General features: G+C 46.3%; 2 protein-coding genes across 3 annotated transcripts in view; both read left to right on the forward strand.

The window, feature by feature from the left end:
• The window catches only part of LOC126069489 (MAP7 domain-containing protein 3-like), a 34,626-nt gene extending 27,697 nt beyond the window's left edge, over nt 1-6,929 (forward strand). The window contains exons 11-12 of the mRNA XM_049872934.1: nt 5,960-6,240; nt 6,849-6,929. Of these exons, the coding sequence (XP_049728891.1) occupies nt 5,960-6,240; nt 6,849-6,856 (289 nt within the window). The 3' untranslated portion in view covers nt 6,857-6,929. The remainder of the gene's footprint in view (nt 1-5,959; nt 6,241-6,848) is intronic.
• LOC126069484 (MAP7 domain-containing protein 3-like) overlaps nt 6,894-12,131 on the forward strand; it is a 49,860-nt gene continuing 44,622 nt past the window's right edge. The window contains exons 1-3 of one of the 2 annotated variants that reach the window (XM_049872920.1): nt 6,894-6,977; nt 7,062-7,101; nt 8,196-8,259. The gene's annotated coding sequence lies outside the window, so the exon portion shown is untranslated. Of the gene's footprint in view, nt 6,978-7,039; nt 7,102-8,188; nt 8,260-12,131 lie in introns of those variants that run through there. The other variant, XM_049872919.1, reaches the window with a different exon arrangement.

Here is a 12,131-nt window from a genome sequence, read left to right on the forward strand (position 1 = left end):
TGGAAGAGTCAGGGTATCTCTTACTTGTAAGGTCAGAGTCCCTCTGGTTTGCAGAATCAAATGGGCCTGATTTGTTGCCACGGTGTAGTGTGCACCTTGGAAGAAAAGGAAAACAAAGGTTAAAACTATCATTTTGTAATTTTTTTAAACCTGTACTTTAAATTTTGAACCGGTGTGCAGGAATAAGGTGACTCTTCAGTTCCTTCCTTTTCAAGCGGAGTTGTTTTTACTCTGGAATGATGCACCCATGCAGTCACTCCCGCCAACTTTAAAGATGAGTGAGTAGTCAGGAGGACTTAAAAAGGCCCCTCCCATTTGGGAGCCAGCTGGTCTTCAGGGTGCTGGTGTCTCCAAGTCCTTAGTAATACCCGATCTCCTGGCCGGACTCTGTGAAGAGGGGTATCAGAGGGAAAAGACAGATGGAGAGAGGCATATTGGTTAATAATGTTTACAACAGCTCCCAGAGAGTGGATCCAGTCTCTCTTTTCCACCTCTGTCATTACCGAGGTGCGGAAGGTGGACTTTCTCAGGAATGGTCTCCCATATACTAATTCATAAGGGCTTAACTTAAGCCCACTTTGAGGGGCCACTCGGATTCTAAGCAGTGCAATAGGCAGGATGTGTAACCATGTTAAGTTAGTCTCCTGACATATTTTTGCCAGAGCCTTTTTTACGGTATGATTCATCTTCTCAGTCTTTCCTGTCGACTGTGGCCTCCAGGCAGAATGTAGCTTCCCATTTATATCCAGGGCTTTGCTGACTTCTTGGGTTATTTGTGCCATGAAAGCTCCTTCATTGTCCCTTTGAATTGAAATTGGCAATTCGAACCGAGGGATAATCTCTTTGAGTAGTACCTTAGTTACTTCTCGAGTTTGTTCGGTTTGACAAGGGAAAGCCTCTACCCACCCCGAGTAGGTATTCACAAAGACCAACAGATACCTGAAGTTTCCAGGTACCTGGGGCATAGCTGTAAAATCTATTTGCCAATCTTCTCCCATGTTAGTTCCTCGATGTTAGACTCCCAGCTCTGTTGGATGTGGCACAGTCTTTGGGTTGTTCTTTGCACAAAGGTGGCATCTTCTTGTGACTTCTTGAATGGCCTTGAGGAGACTTGGTCCTGCGACCACCTGTTGCATCCACTTAAGACTGGCATCTCTCCCATAATGAGTTCCTTCATGTAAAGTCAATACTATACTATATACTTGGGCTTCTGGTAACAGTACTTTTCCTTTGGAGCTCACTAACCAGCTGGAATGGGGAACCGGGTGAAAACCCCATTCTTCAGCCCTTTTAAAGTCTTGAGTGGTGTAGGTAGGTGCAGGAAGGTCAGCAGGGTGCAGGAAGGTCAGCAGGGTCCAGGTGAGGGATCAGGGCCATTTCTTTCTCCATCTCATTTTTGCCATCAGTCCAAACCCTGGTATCCAGATTCGACAAAAACCTGCCATCCCAAGAAAACCTCTAAGTTGTCGCTTAGAGGTAGGGGGCGCTACCCACATAATAGCTTTTCGCCGGTCCTGGAGAAGCTCTGCTGCCCCATGATATTTGGAACCCCAGATATCTTACTTGTTGTTGTGATATTTGGGCCTTCCTTTTGGAAACTCGGTACCCACACCTAGCCAGATGGTTTAAGACCAGGATGGTATTTCGATCTGAGTCTTCTTGACTTTCACTTGCCGCTAAAATATCGTCCACATACTGTAAGACCATCCCCTTTTCTAGTTGCAAGGCCCTCATGTCTTTAGCCAATGTCTCTCCGAAAATTGTGGGGGAGTTCTTGAACCCTTGGACCAGCACCTGCCATGTGAGGTGCCTTTTTGTCCCTGTTTCTAAATCAGTCCATTCAAATGCAAACAAAAGTTGAGACTCAGGATGCAAGGGAATGCAAAAGAAAGCATCTTTCAGATCTAATACTGAAAACCAAGCATATATGCTGGGTATGGTTACTAGGAGAGTATATGGGTTGGGCACAACCAGGTGAATATCTTCTACTATTTGATTAATCTTTCTTAAGTCTTGCACAAACCGATATTCTCCTGTCCCGGGCTTTAACACTGGCAGAATGGGGGTGTTATATGGTGACCGGCATGGTCTTAAAAGTCCAATTTCTATATATCTTTGGACCAGTGGAGCAATCCCTTCCAGAGCTTCTCTACAGAGCGGGTATTGTTTCTGATTTATAACAGGCGCTCCAGGCTTTAGGGGAATTTTGACTGGCTCAGTGAACCTGGCCCTTCCCATCCTCCCTGATGCCCAAACTCCCGGGTTCACTTCTTGTTGTATGTGGACAGGGATGTTGCTGGGGCCGCTGGTTCCTCTAGCAACAAGGCTGTTTGCAAAGCTCATGCCTGTTCGGGCAGAATTTGCACCAAAATTCGAGACGGTCCAAAGGTGACTTGTGCCCCAAGTTTTGACAATATATCCCTCCCGAGGAGGGGAGCGGGGCATTCTGGCATATAAAGGAACTCCTGGTATAACAAGTCTTTTCCAATTTCACAATTCACCAGTTGGAGGAAAGGCCAGGTTGAAAGTTTTCCTAAGACCCCTACCACTGGGGCAGTACGTGGACTAAGGGGAGATTCCGCGGTGTTCAAAACTGAAAAGGTGGCACCCGTGTCCAGAATAAAGTCAATAGGGCGTCCTCCCACCTTTAGAGTTACCCGGGGCTCGTGGTGGGAGATAGCCAACGAGGTTTGAGCCCCTGGGCCCCGTCATTCGGAATCATCTAATCGTGCCAGCCTTTCCTGATAAGTCTTCCCCTTTTCTCTGGGCACTCCCGCTTCCAGTGGCCTGTCGTTTACAGAAGGCATACTGGTCAGGTTGTAAAGGTCTCCCCCCTCGCCCCGGGGTGGTCCTTCTTATGGTTCTTATCTCCCTTCCCCCTTCTTCATTCGGGGGGGGGCTAAGGCTGCTGCTAGTAAGGCTGCCTTTTGTTTCATCTTTTGTTTTTTTGTTGTTGTTGTTCTGTTACCTGGTCCCGGTTATTGATCACCTTAAAAACTACTTCAAGCAGCTGCCCTATTGGCATCCCAAATCCTCCTTCTAATCTTTGTAATTTTTTTTTTGAATATCAGGGGTACTCTGTGAAATAAAAGTCAAGTTTATCAGCCGGGCGTTGTTGGGATCTTCAGGGTTGATATCAGTGTACTGACGAAACGTGTCTGTCACTCTTTCTAAGAAAGTAGATGAGTCTTCCTTTTCTCCCTGGATAATTTCTCTAACCTTTTGTAAGCTCTTGGGTTTGGGGGCCCTGTTTCTCAACCCAACGATTAGGCAGTCTCGATAGAACTGAAGCCTACTCGCCCCTTCTTCACGATTGTGATTCCAACCAGGATCTCTAGTAGGAATGGCTTCTGTCCCAGGGGGTCGGGCTCCATTACTAGAGTCTAAGTTATGGAGCCTATCAGCCTCTTTCTGAGCCTTTTCTAACACCATACGGCGTTCTTCTGAAGTTAACAGAGTGGTGAGGAGCGCCTGTATATCTGCCCAGGTAGGGCGTTGAGTAAAGAAAATAGAAAGAAACAGTTTAGTCATTTTGTTTGGGTCCCTCCGGTAGGGGGGGGGCTATGGCTCTTCCAGTTATATAGATCAGAGGTGGAAAATGGAGTATGTACCAGCATTGTGCCCCGTGGCTGCCCTTTATCATCCACTCCGGCAGGAACTTCTCTCAGTGGGTACTGCCCTGCCTGGACTCCTGAGGCAACCTCACCGAAAACGGTACCCTGACAGGTATGAGAAGGGGAGACCATACCTGAAGTAGCTGGACCTTCACTGTCTGATCCTCCTCCTCCATCAGCCTTTGGTGTGCTGGCCAACCTAGAATCGGGCTCGACCATTCCATTTGGAGACCTTGTCATTTCACGGTCCGACCCCTCGGCTTCTACCGCACCTCCCCTATACGGGGAAGGGAAGCCGAAATGGTGGCCATAGCACATCCCTCTAGGAGGGGCTCCTCTGATGAGGATTCAGGGAGTACTTTGGCCTTTGATTTTCCCTGGAAGAAAACCTGACTAGGGGGGTGCAAGGTCTGGTAGAGAGACATGAAGGCTTGTATATAAGGGACTTCTTCCCACTTTTTAGTTCTTCTGCAGAACAAATCCAATCGAAGTATTGTATTATAATGTAAAGACCCCTCTGGGGGCCACTGTTCTTGATCCCCCAACTGGTATTGGAGCCATATGCTGTTACACAGGCGAATCATCCACGTTTTGGTCATGGGCTCATAGCTATACCTTTTCCAATTGGCCAAAACGCAGCCCAGCGGGGATTCAGCTGGAATAGATGGACCTCCTCCCATGCTAATATCTCGTTTGTTTAAACTCGCCTTTTCCTGCCCCAGGCAGGATCAACTTGGCTTGACAAAGGGGAGAGTTTGAGCCTCTCGAGTACAATGCTTAATCTATCTCTTCTCTGATTAGGTTTAATTTTTTCAGGATTTCTTTTGTTCCTATCTTAGGACCCTAACTTCTTTGGGGACAGTCTTCTAAAATAGTCTGTACACAGACCAATGAAACCAACTGTCAGTCTCAAGAATTTAGGTTAAAACTGTTCTTGAACCTGGTGAGGGGTTTTGTATGAATAGGGATTTACAAGATGACGACACCAAGAAAAAAGAAAACCTCATGAGGACAAGTAATGGTACATAAGACAAACAGACAGACCGACAAAAGTAACAGAGATAACCTCACAGTCTCAACCTCCCAGACAGCAAGACGGGTTGTACATAAGACAAACCTGACAAACAGAGAAAAACACTCAGACCACAAATGCCAGAAAGGAAAGGGGGAACGAGGATAATCTTAGTGAGGTCTAACACATTACTAGGAATGTCTCAGTCTCCACTTCAATCCTCCAAATACCTCTTATCCTCAATGCCAGACGGAGGGGCTTCAATCTCCCAATCTAAACCGACAGAGATGTCTATACCCACTCCCCAAAAGCAGGGTGCACCAACCAGAGACAGACAACAATCCAAATACAAAAACGCACGGCCGATACACACTGATACACCTGCCCAGCTCTAGAGTCACCAAGAGTCCCTCCTTGCGATCCTACTCACGGGGATGGTCATCAAAGGCGCCACTCGCCTTAGAAACCAAGGGCCCAGTTCCAGTTCCGGAAGCCACGCTGGCCGGCCCTATCCACCCCGGCCCTGAGTGCAACAGGGAGAGGGTCGCGGACTCACCTCAGGATCTTGTTTAAGTCTTGCCTTCACCCACCTCTTTGGCGCAGTTGGGGACCGGTGAGGCCGCAGGGAAGCCTGGGTCTGGGGACAAACAGAGTCCCCAGGGGCTGCTTGGTAGGAGAACTGTCAATCAGGCCCAGGACCCGCCGCAGGGCCACCAAGTCTCAAAGGGCTGGAATCCCCGTACGGGCCACCAAATTGTTACCGCAATTTCGCGAGTTAGAGCTGCCTGCTGCAAATAGCCAATTCTTGAGACAGGGATGAGGTGAGTAGCAAGAGCTTTATTAGATATACCGGTATATGGAGACAGACGGGAATGATCTCCTCCTAAAGTCCTCTGTCTCACCAGACTACCGATGGGTTCGGGTTTTTAAGGGAAAAGGGAACATAAGTTTTAGGGACTTGTGGAATCTGCGCTCTCTTTCTTCTGTTTGGTTTTGGTGGTCCTATCTCAAACATGTTGATTTTGTCCTGCCATTATCCCATCAGCTCAGGGGGTAGCTAGTGCCATCTTTCCTCTTATTTGACATGCTTGGATCAATATCACTTGCTTTCCACAGTCTTAGAGGAAACATTGGTTAACACTTAACCATTTGGGGAGCTAACATCAGGGTCTTGCTTGGAGGCAGGGATGGGCTAGGGGAGGGAGGGGAGAGAAAGAAGAAAGAAGAAGGAAAAAAATTGGCTCAGGTACTGTTTAAGACATGGCTGAGCAGCCTGTTTCAAAGCCTCGGTAGAGGAATAATCAATGATTCTAACCGGAACACCTCTTTCCAGACCATCTTTGAAGAAAATGGTTGGCAACACTACTAAAACCATAAACTCATGTGGAGCACAGCACACTCTGGGAGCGTTCAATAGCCTGAGTGGTGAGGCACACGGCTGGATGTGCAACAACACCATCCATGTAGTTGGCCAGATGGGGCCACCCCTCTCAAGTTCAGATGCCCCTCTTGACAACCAAAAGGGACATGTAAAAGATACCATAAAATTTCTGCAAAATCCTCAGATGTGTTTTGACGGGAGGAAGAAGAATAAACCTGTGTCACCTCACCCTGGTAAGGCCTCATTTCATCTTCATGGTGCCTGAAAGGTGTAACTGACCTTAAATTCTCCTTAGTTTCCTTCTGTCACAGAGCAGTCTGCAGAGTGTAACTTTGGAGGGCAGGAAGAAAACAGCGTGGGCTCCAAAGTAAAGATGTAGAAGGGTTTTCTACTAAGTCAGTTTTGAGCATGTAGATGACTTGATTCTAATTTTCTGCCCCACACTTCCTGCCACATATTAAAAGAATAGGCTCTTTCCCCCAGATGCCGGAGCTTCCACCGAGTTCCTGTCCACCGGCTGTTTGACAAGCACGCAGATCATCACTTAGGGTGGGGGGTTAGTGATGTCTTCAGAATTAGTCTCTCGCCCCATGTTTCCGAAACCAAAAGGTCTTTGTTTCTCTCTCCTTGAGAAGCTCTCTTGGAAACCGATAGGGGCAGCTTGGGTCAGTTTGGGGACTGGGCATGCGTGTGACACTTAGAACAGTGCCACCATGTCAGCAGCTCCTGGAGGGGGGCTGCCAGTGTCCCCCAGGCCACCCTGAAGGGAGGCTGGGGCAGCAGGTGGCACCATCAGCATTTTCTTGCCTAACCTTCCTCTTGTCTCTCTTCCTTGGTTCAGAATTGTGAATGAACATCCGTGCCGCCTGGGAGATTATATCAGCTCCTTCCTAGTTCACCACCTTGACTCGCAGGGCTCGTCTTCTTTTACTTCATACAGCTACAGTGACCTGAACCTGGACAACAAAATGTCTGTATAAAACAAAATACACAAAGTCACGTTTACTTATCTCAGATGGTCTTGTTTCTGTCATCTAATTGTCTTGTCTTACAGGCAGAGAGGTGCTAAGTAAAAGAGCGGGTTTGTTTTCCTTGTAAGTATCTCCATTGTCTCTCATTTCTGGGTTTTCCTACCAATGTGGGGACTACAGCGAGTGTATATCCACGTTGTTTTTACAAACGATAACTCTCCAAGTTTCTAAAAGAATCCGCATTGAAGGAATAAGTTGCGTTTAGTACATATTTTCAAATCTTAAAATAACGTTTATTCCATTTAACAATTAACAATTAATGACTCACATTTGAGCTCATAGAGAATATAATGGAGCCTGCGAGGGACTCCAGATTGCTCATGAGAGCTTTGTCAGAGTGTTGCTAGTGAAAAAATACTGCAGGTTGCAAAATACAGTAAATTGGGTTTTATCATCTTATATAGGAAACGCTGGTGGCATAGTGGTTAAGTGCTATGGCTGCTAACCAAAGGGTCAGCAGTTCAAATCTACCAGGCGCTCCTTGGAAACTCTGTGGGGCAGTTCTACTCTGTCCTATAGGGTCGCTAAGAGTCGGAATCGACTCAACAGCACTGGGTTTTTTTTTTTTTTTGTGGTATATGTATATATATATATGTATATATATATATATATATACATCTTTCTTTTTGACTCTGACATCGTCTTCTGTGTCGGTGAGTCAAGAACGAATACCTGGATGCCAGAAATCCCAGCTAGCGTAACCTTGGAACAGTTAGCACTTTTCATGCTCTCGTGAGTGTTTCCTTTTGAAGAACCTGTGTTCTTTCGAAGAACATTTCTCTACGAAAACTGTATTATTTTTATTATGTACTTAAAGCAGTAGCAGCTCTTGTCTTGTGGAGTGTGCTTGATTACTCTGTTTGTAATCATTTTTCTGCTTACCCTCCCCAGGCCTGTCTGTCAGTACATGCTCAGGCTTAAGATATATAACCAAAATCTGCTTGCCTTTCTCTAGCCCATGGCTGCAAGTGAGTGACCACAGCAGCGTTCGGCTTCAGTTCCTGTGGTAGACACACAGATATACACACACGTGTACACACACATGCACACACCCACAATGGGTATATGTTTCCTGAAATCACTTCATCAAATCTTGCTTAAACCATTGGCTAAAACATGATTGCAAATTAATTGTCCTAATGTTAATGAGTTTTCAGGGTTGCAAATAGTTGGAAGCAGACCAGTGGTCCTTTCTGGCCAGCAGCCTTGGCTTAGAAAAAGGTAAGTGTTCTTTCTCATTTCCTAGATCTTTGCTGTTCAGAATACTGTACCACTGTTTTAGATTTGAGCAGTGCCTTAGGTTTAGAAACGACTTTTATATCCCAGCCCTTTCCTCTGGAAGGCAGAGACAGGCATCGTAACAACTGAGTTTCTGCTGTTTGCCTGAGTACGTCACATGTTGAAACACTGTTACACCTCCGTATAAATGTGTGGTATGTGAAGTGAACTCTGCAGGTAAAACAGGTTTTCTTCAAATTACAGAGCAAAAAGCGTACTGGTGATGGTGGAAAGGTGGCACCGAGTGTTACTTTCAAGCCATAAACACATGCAGCCAGCAAGCTCGATAAATACTCATCAGTCCCTCTGATTGCCTTCTTCCTCTAGTTGGTGACTTGACAGAGGTCCACTTCTGGGACATCAGGTGCACATTTCCAAATGCTCTATTCTTCTGACAGCGATTTCTGTGCTTGTTACTCTTCCTCATCTATGCTTCTCACTTGGAGTTGAGGCCTATTATTAACGTAACTGTTTTATTATTGTGGTAAAATTCACGCAACATCAAATTCACCATCTTAGCCATGTTAAAGTATACAGTTCAGTGACATTTAGTACATACACAGTGTCATGCAGCCATTACCACCATGTAGGTTCCGAACTTTTTCCTCCCCTTAAAAGAAAACCCTGTGCCCTTTAAGCAGTCACTTCCCAGTCCCTCCCCCAGCCCCCGAAGCCTCACATTTGGTACTTGCCATGGCTGAGGACAACGTGTTTCCTTTTCAAAGCCTGAGTGTGCCTTCTAGGCAGTTACTGTACTCTTTTATATATACATGTCTCTTCATGACATCACCGTTACGTGAGCTGCATAGCAGATGTTCTGATCTGCCCGTAAATGTTTAGTTTCCAATCTTGAAACGTGCTTTACTCCACTAGGTTTTGTTTTTCGTAAGGCGAGGTCTTGGTTTCTCCCCAGTCTTTGGAACCTGGTGCTCATGAGGATGGTGGCAGCCGCTCCCACCTTGGGCCTTCTGTATTCGGTACATTTGAACCCGCGCAAACTAGACACATCCCATTCCTCTTCAAGGTACCACCTTCCTCACCTTCATCCCAGCTAGAAACTCCCCTGCCAAGCCTGGCACCAAGTCTCATTACTTCATCTGTTGTAATTCTTGAACCAGAATATTCCTTGGTGATAGAACCTGAAACTCGGTCAAAGCACCCTGTTTACAACTCCAAGGTGATGGACACTGCTGACCTAGCCTTCCTTCTTCCCCACGCTGGTGTCCTTTAACCTATTATGGGAACACATTTCTCACATTTCTCTTCCTGACTGTCTGGATAGCCTTTTGGTGTTCTGTCCCCTGAGGGCCAGGTCCCTGGCCTCTCGCACTCCGAGGCTCAGAATGGAATCTGCAGATCTTGGGCACCGTGTGTAGGATAAAGCCTTTTAAAACCCCTCATCCCTAAAAGCCACAAAAATACAGTATGGAATACTGTAAAGAATACTAGAATCTGAGGACCTGCAGCCTAGCCCTAACTGCCACTAACTTGCCCAGTGACTTAAGCACGTTAGATCCCTACTCTGAGCCCTGTTCCTTATCTTTCAAAGGACATTTCTAAGGGCCCTTTCAGTTCCAACATGCCACAATTCAGCACCACCATTAACACATCATAGCAAAAGCCAGAAGACCTGGAGGCATAAAACAGAGCCCACCAACCCAGTGCCGTCGAGTCGATTCCGACTCATAGCGACCCTACAGGACAGAGTAGAACTGCCCCACAGAGTTTCCAAGGAGCGCCTGGTGAATTCGAACTACTGGCCCTTTGGTTAGCAGCCGTAGCACTTAACCACTACGCCACCAGGGTTTCCTAAAACAGAGCAGCTAGTGCCAAAGAAGCAAAAGCCTGCAGACAAATGGCCATCCCATTTTACCTTATGGAGCTCCACTCCCTGCGTCGCTTTCAGTGCCCCCGCCCCCTGCTGGCCTGCTTTGGTGAAGCAGGCCTCAGAAAGGCCTCCTTGCCTTTGGGCTCCCTTCCCACTAATCCAATTACCACTTGTCTGATTATAATTCCACTAACTCTGGTGTGATAATTGTAGTTACATTTACATGTACTATATTCCAGCTGCTTTATAGGCTCATTTTAAATCCTCACAACAACCCTGTGAAGGCTGGGGGCTCATTTTCACCTGTGAGGGCATTGAGATTTGTGGAGATGGGTACTTGTTCAAGGCTATACAACTCGAAAGGCAGAGCAAAGATTCGAATCCAAGTCTGTCAGATTCTCAAGCCAACAGCCCATACTGCTTTAGCGTTGGAAATAGTATCTCGTGGCTTACAGGGTGGATAATACACACCAGTGCTAGACATGAAATTGCTAACATTCACTGAATGCTTTTACTGGGTGTCAGTCGCCCTGCTAAACACTCACATTAACCTGTAATCTGCGTGTGATGCTGCAAGGTGGGAATTATAATTCTCATTTCACAACTGAGGAATCAAGCTCAGAGAGGTTAAGTAACTTGCCCAAGTTCTCATAACTAGAAAGTGGCAGAGCCAGGATTTGAACCCCAGCAGTGTGGCTCCAGAACCCACCCTGTAACCACAGGTAGACGTGTTCCTGATAATCTAATCCACTTAATTTTGATGAAGAAAATGTTTCTCTGCTTAAAATTTGACAACTAAAAATTTACCCTCATGATCCTTCTGAGCCTTGTGGTTATCACTCTTACTTACACTTCCAGATTTAACAAACACAAGTGGTAGTTTCCTCATTGTGATACGTCACTGTCGTTACCCTAAAGGGGCTCACCATTGAATTGTGAGGAAACACTGATATGTTTTTGACATGATATACTAGAGGTGTGTCCAGGGTATTGTTTGTCACTTATTAGCTGTGTGACCTTAGGCAAGCTTCTTAACCTCTCTGAACTTCAGTTTTCTCATCTGGAAAGTGGGGACGATGGTGTCAGCATTGGTTGTGAGGATTAGATACAATGTCTGTAAGGTGCTTGCTTCTCAAGATGCTTACTGTTAAGAGAAAGCATCAGGAGGCAAGGCAAGCTAGAGGCAGATTCTTGAGGCGGTGGAAAGGTGGTAGGAAGCAGGCTGTTGGGAAAATAAAGGGGAAGTGGCGAAGTGGTGAGACACTGATTTTTAGGAGTGTCGAAGGCCTCACGGGAGTTCATGCAATGCAGTGATGCAGTGTGAACTTCATTGTGTGTGTGTGTTTTTTTTTCCCAGCAGAGCTCTTTAGCCCTGGTGTGGGCCAGAATTTTGCAGCCATGTGGGATAGAAGGGCAAAGGAGTAACAGGACTGACGGGGGAAAGAATAAAGAGATAGACCGTAGGCTCCAGCGCAGGTAAGGAGGGAAATAAGGGTAGAAAGTGGTTGAGAGGAGCAATTAGAGCAGTGTCTTAGTCATCTGGTGCTGCTGTAACAGAAATACCACAAGTGGTTGGCTTTAACAAACAGAAATTTATTTTCTCACACTCAGGTAGGCTAAAAGTCCAAATTCAGGGCATAAGCTCCAGAAGACTTTCTCTCTCTGTCACCCTTCTCATCAATCTTCCCCTGGACTAGGAGCTTCTCCAAGCAAGGACTCCAGGTCCAAAGGACATGCTTCTGCTTTCTTGGTGGTATGAGGTGCCCCCCAACTCTGCTTGCTTCCCTTTCCTCTTATCTGTTGAGAGATAAAAGGTGGTGCAGGCCACACCCCAGGGAAACTCCCTTTACATTGGATCAAGGATGTGACCTGGGTAAGGGTGTTACAATCCCACCCTAGTCCTCTTGAACATAAAATTCTAATCACAAAATGGGGGACAAGCCCACAATACTGGGAATCGTGGCCTAACCAAGTTGATACACACATT

The sequence above is a fragment of the Elephas maximus genome, chromosome X, assembly GCF_024166365.1.
Source record: "Elephas maximus indicus isolate mEleMax1 chromosome X, mEleMax1 primary haplotype, whole genome shotgun sequence".
Classification (NCBI taxonomy): domain Eukaryota; kingdom Metazoa; phylum Chordata; class Mammalia; order Proboscidea; family Elephantidae; genus Elephas; species Elephas maximus.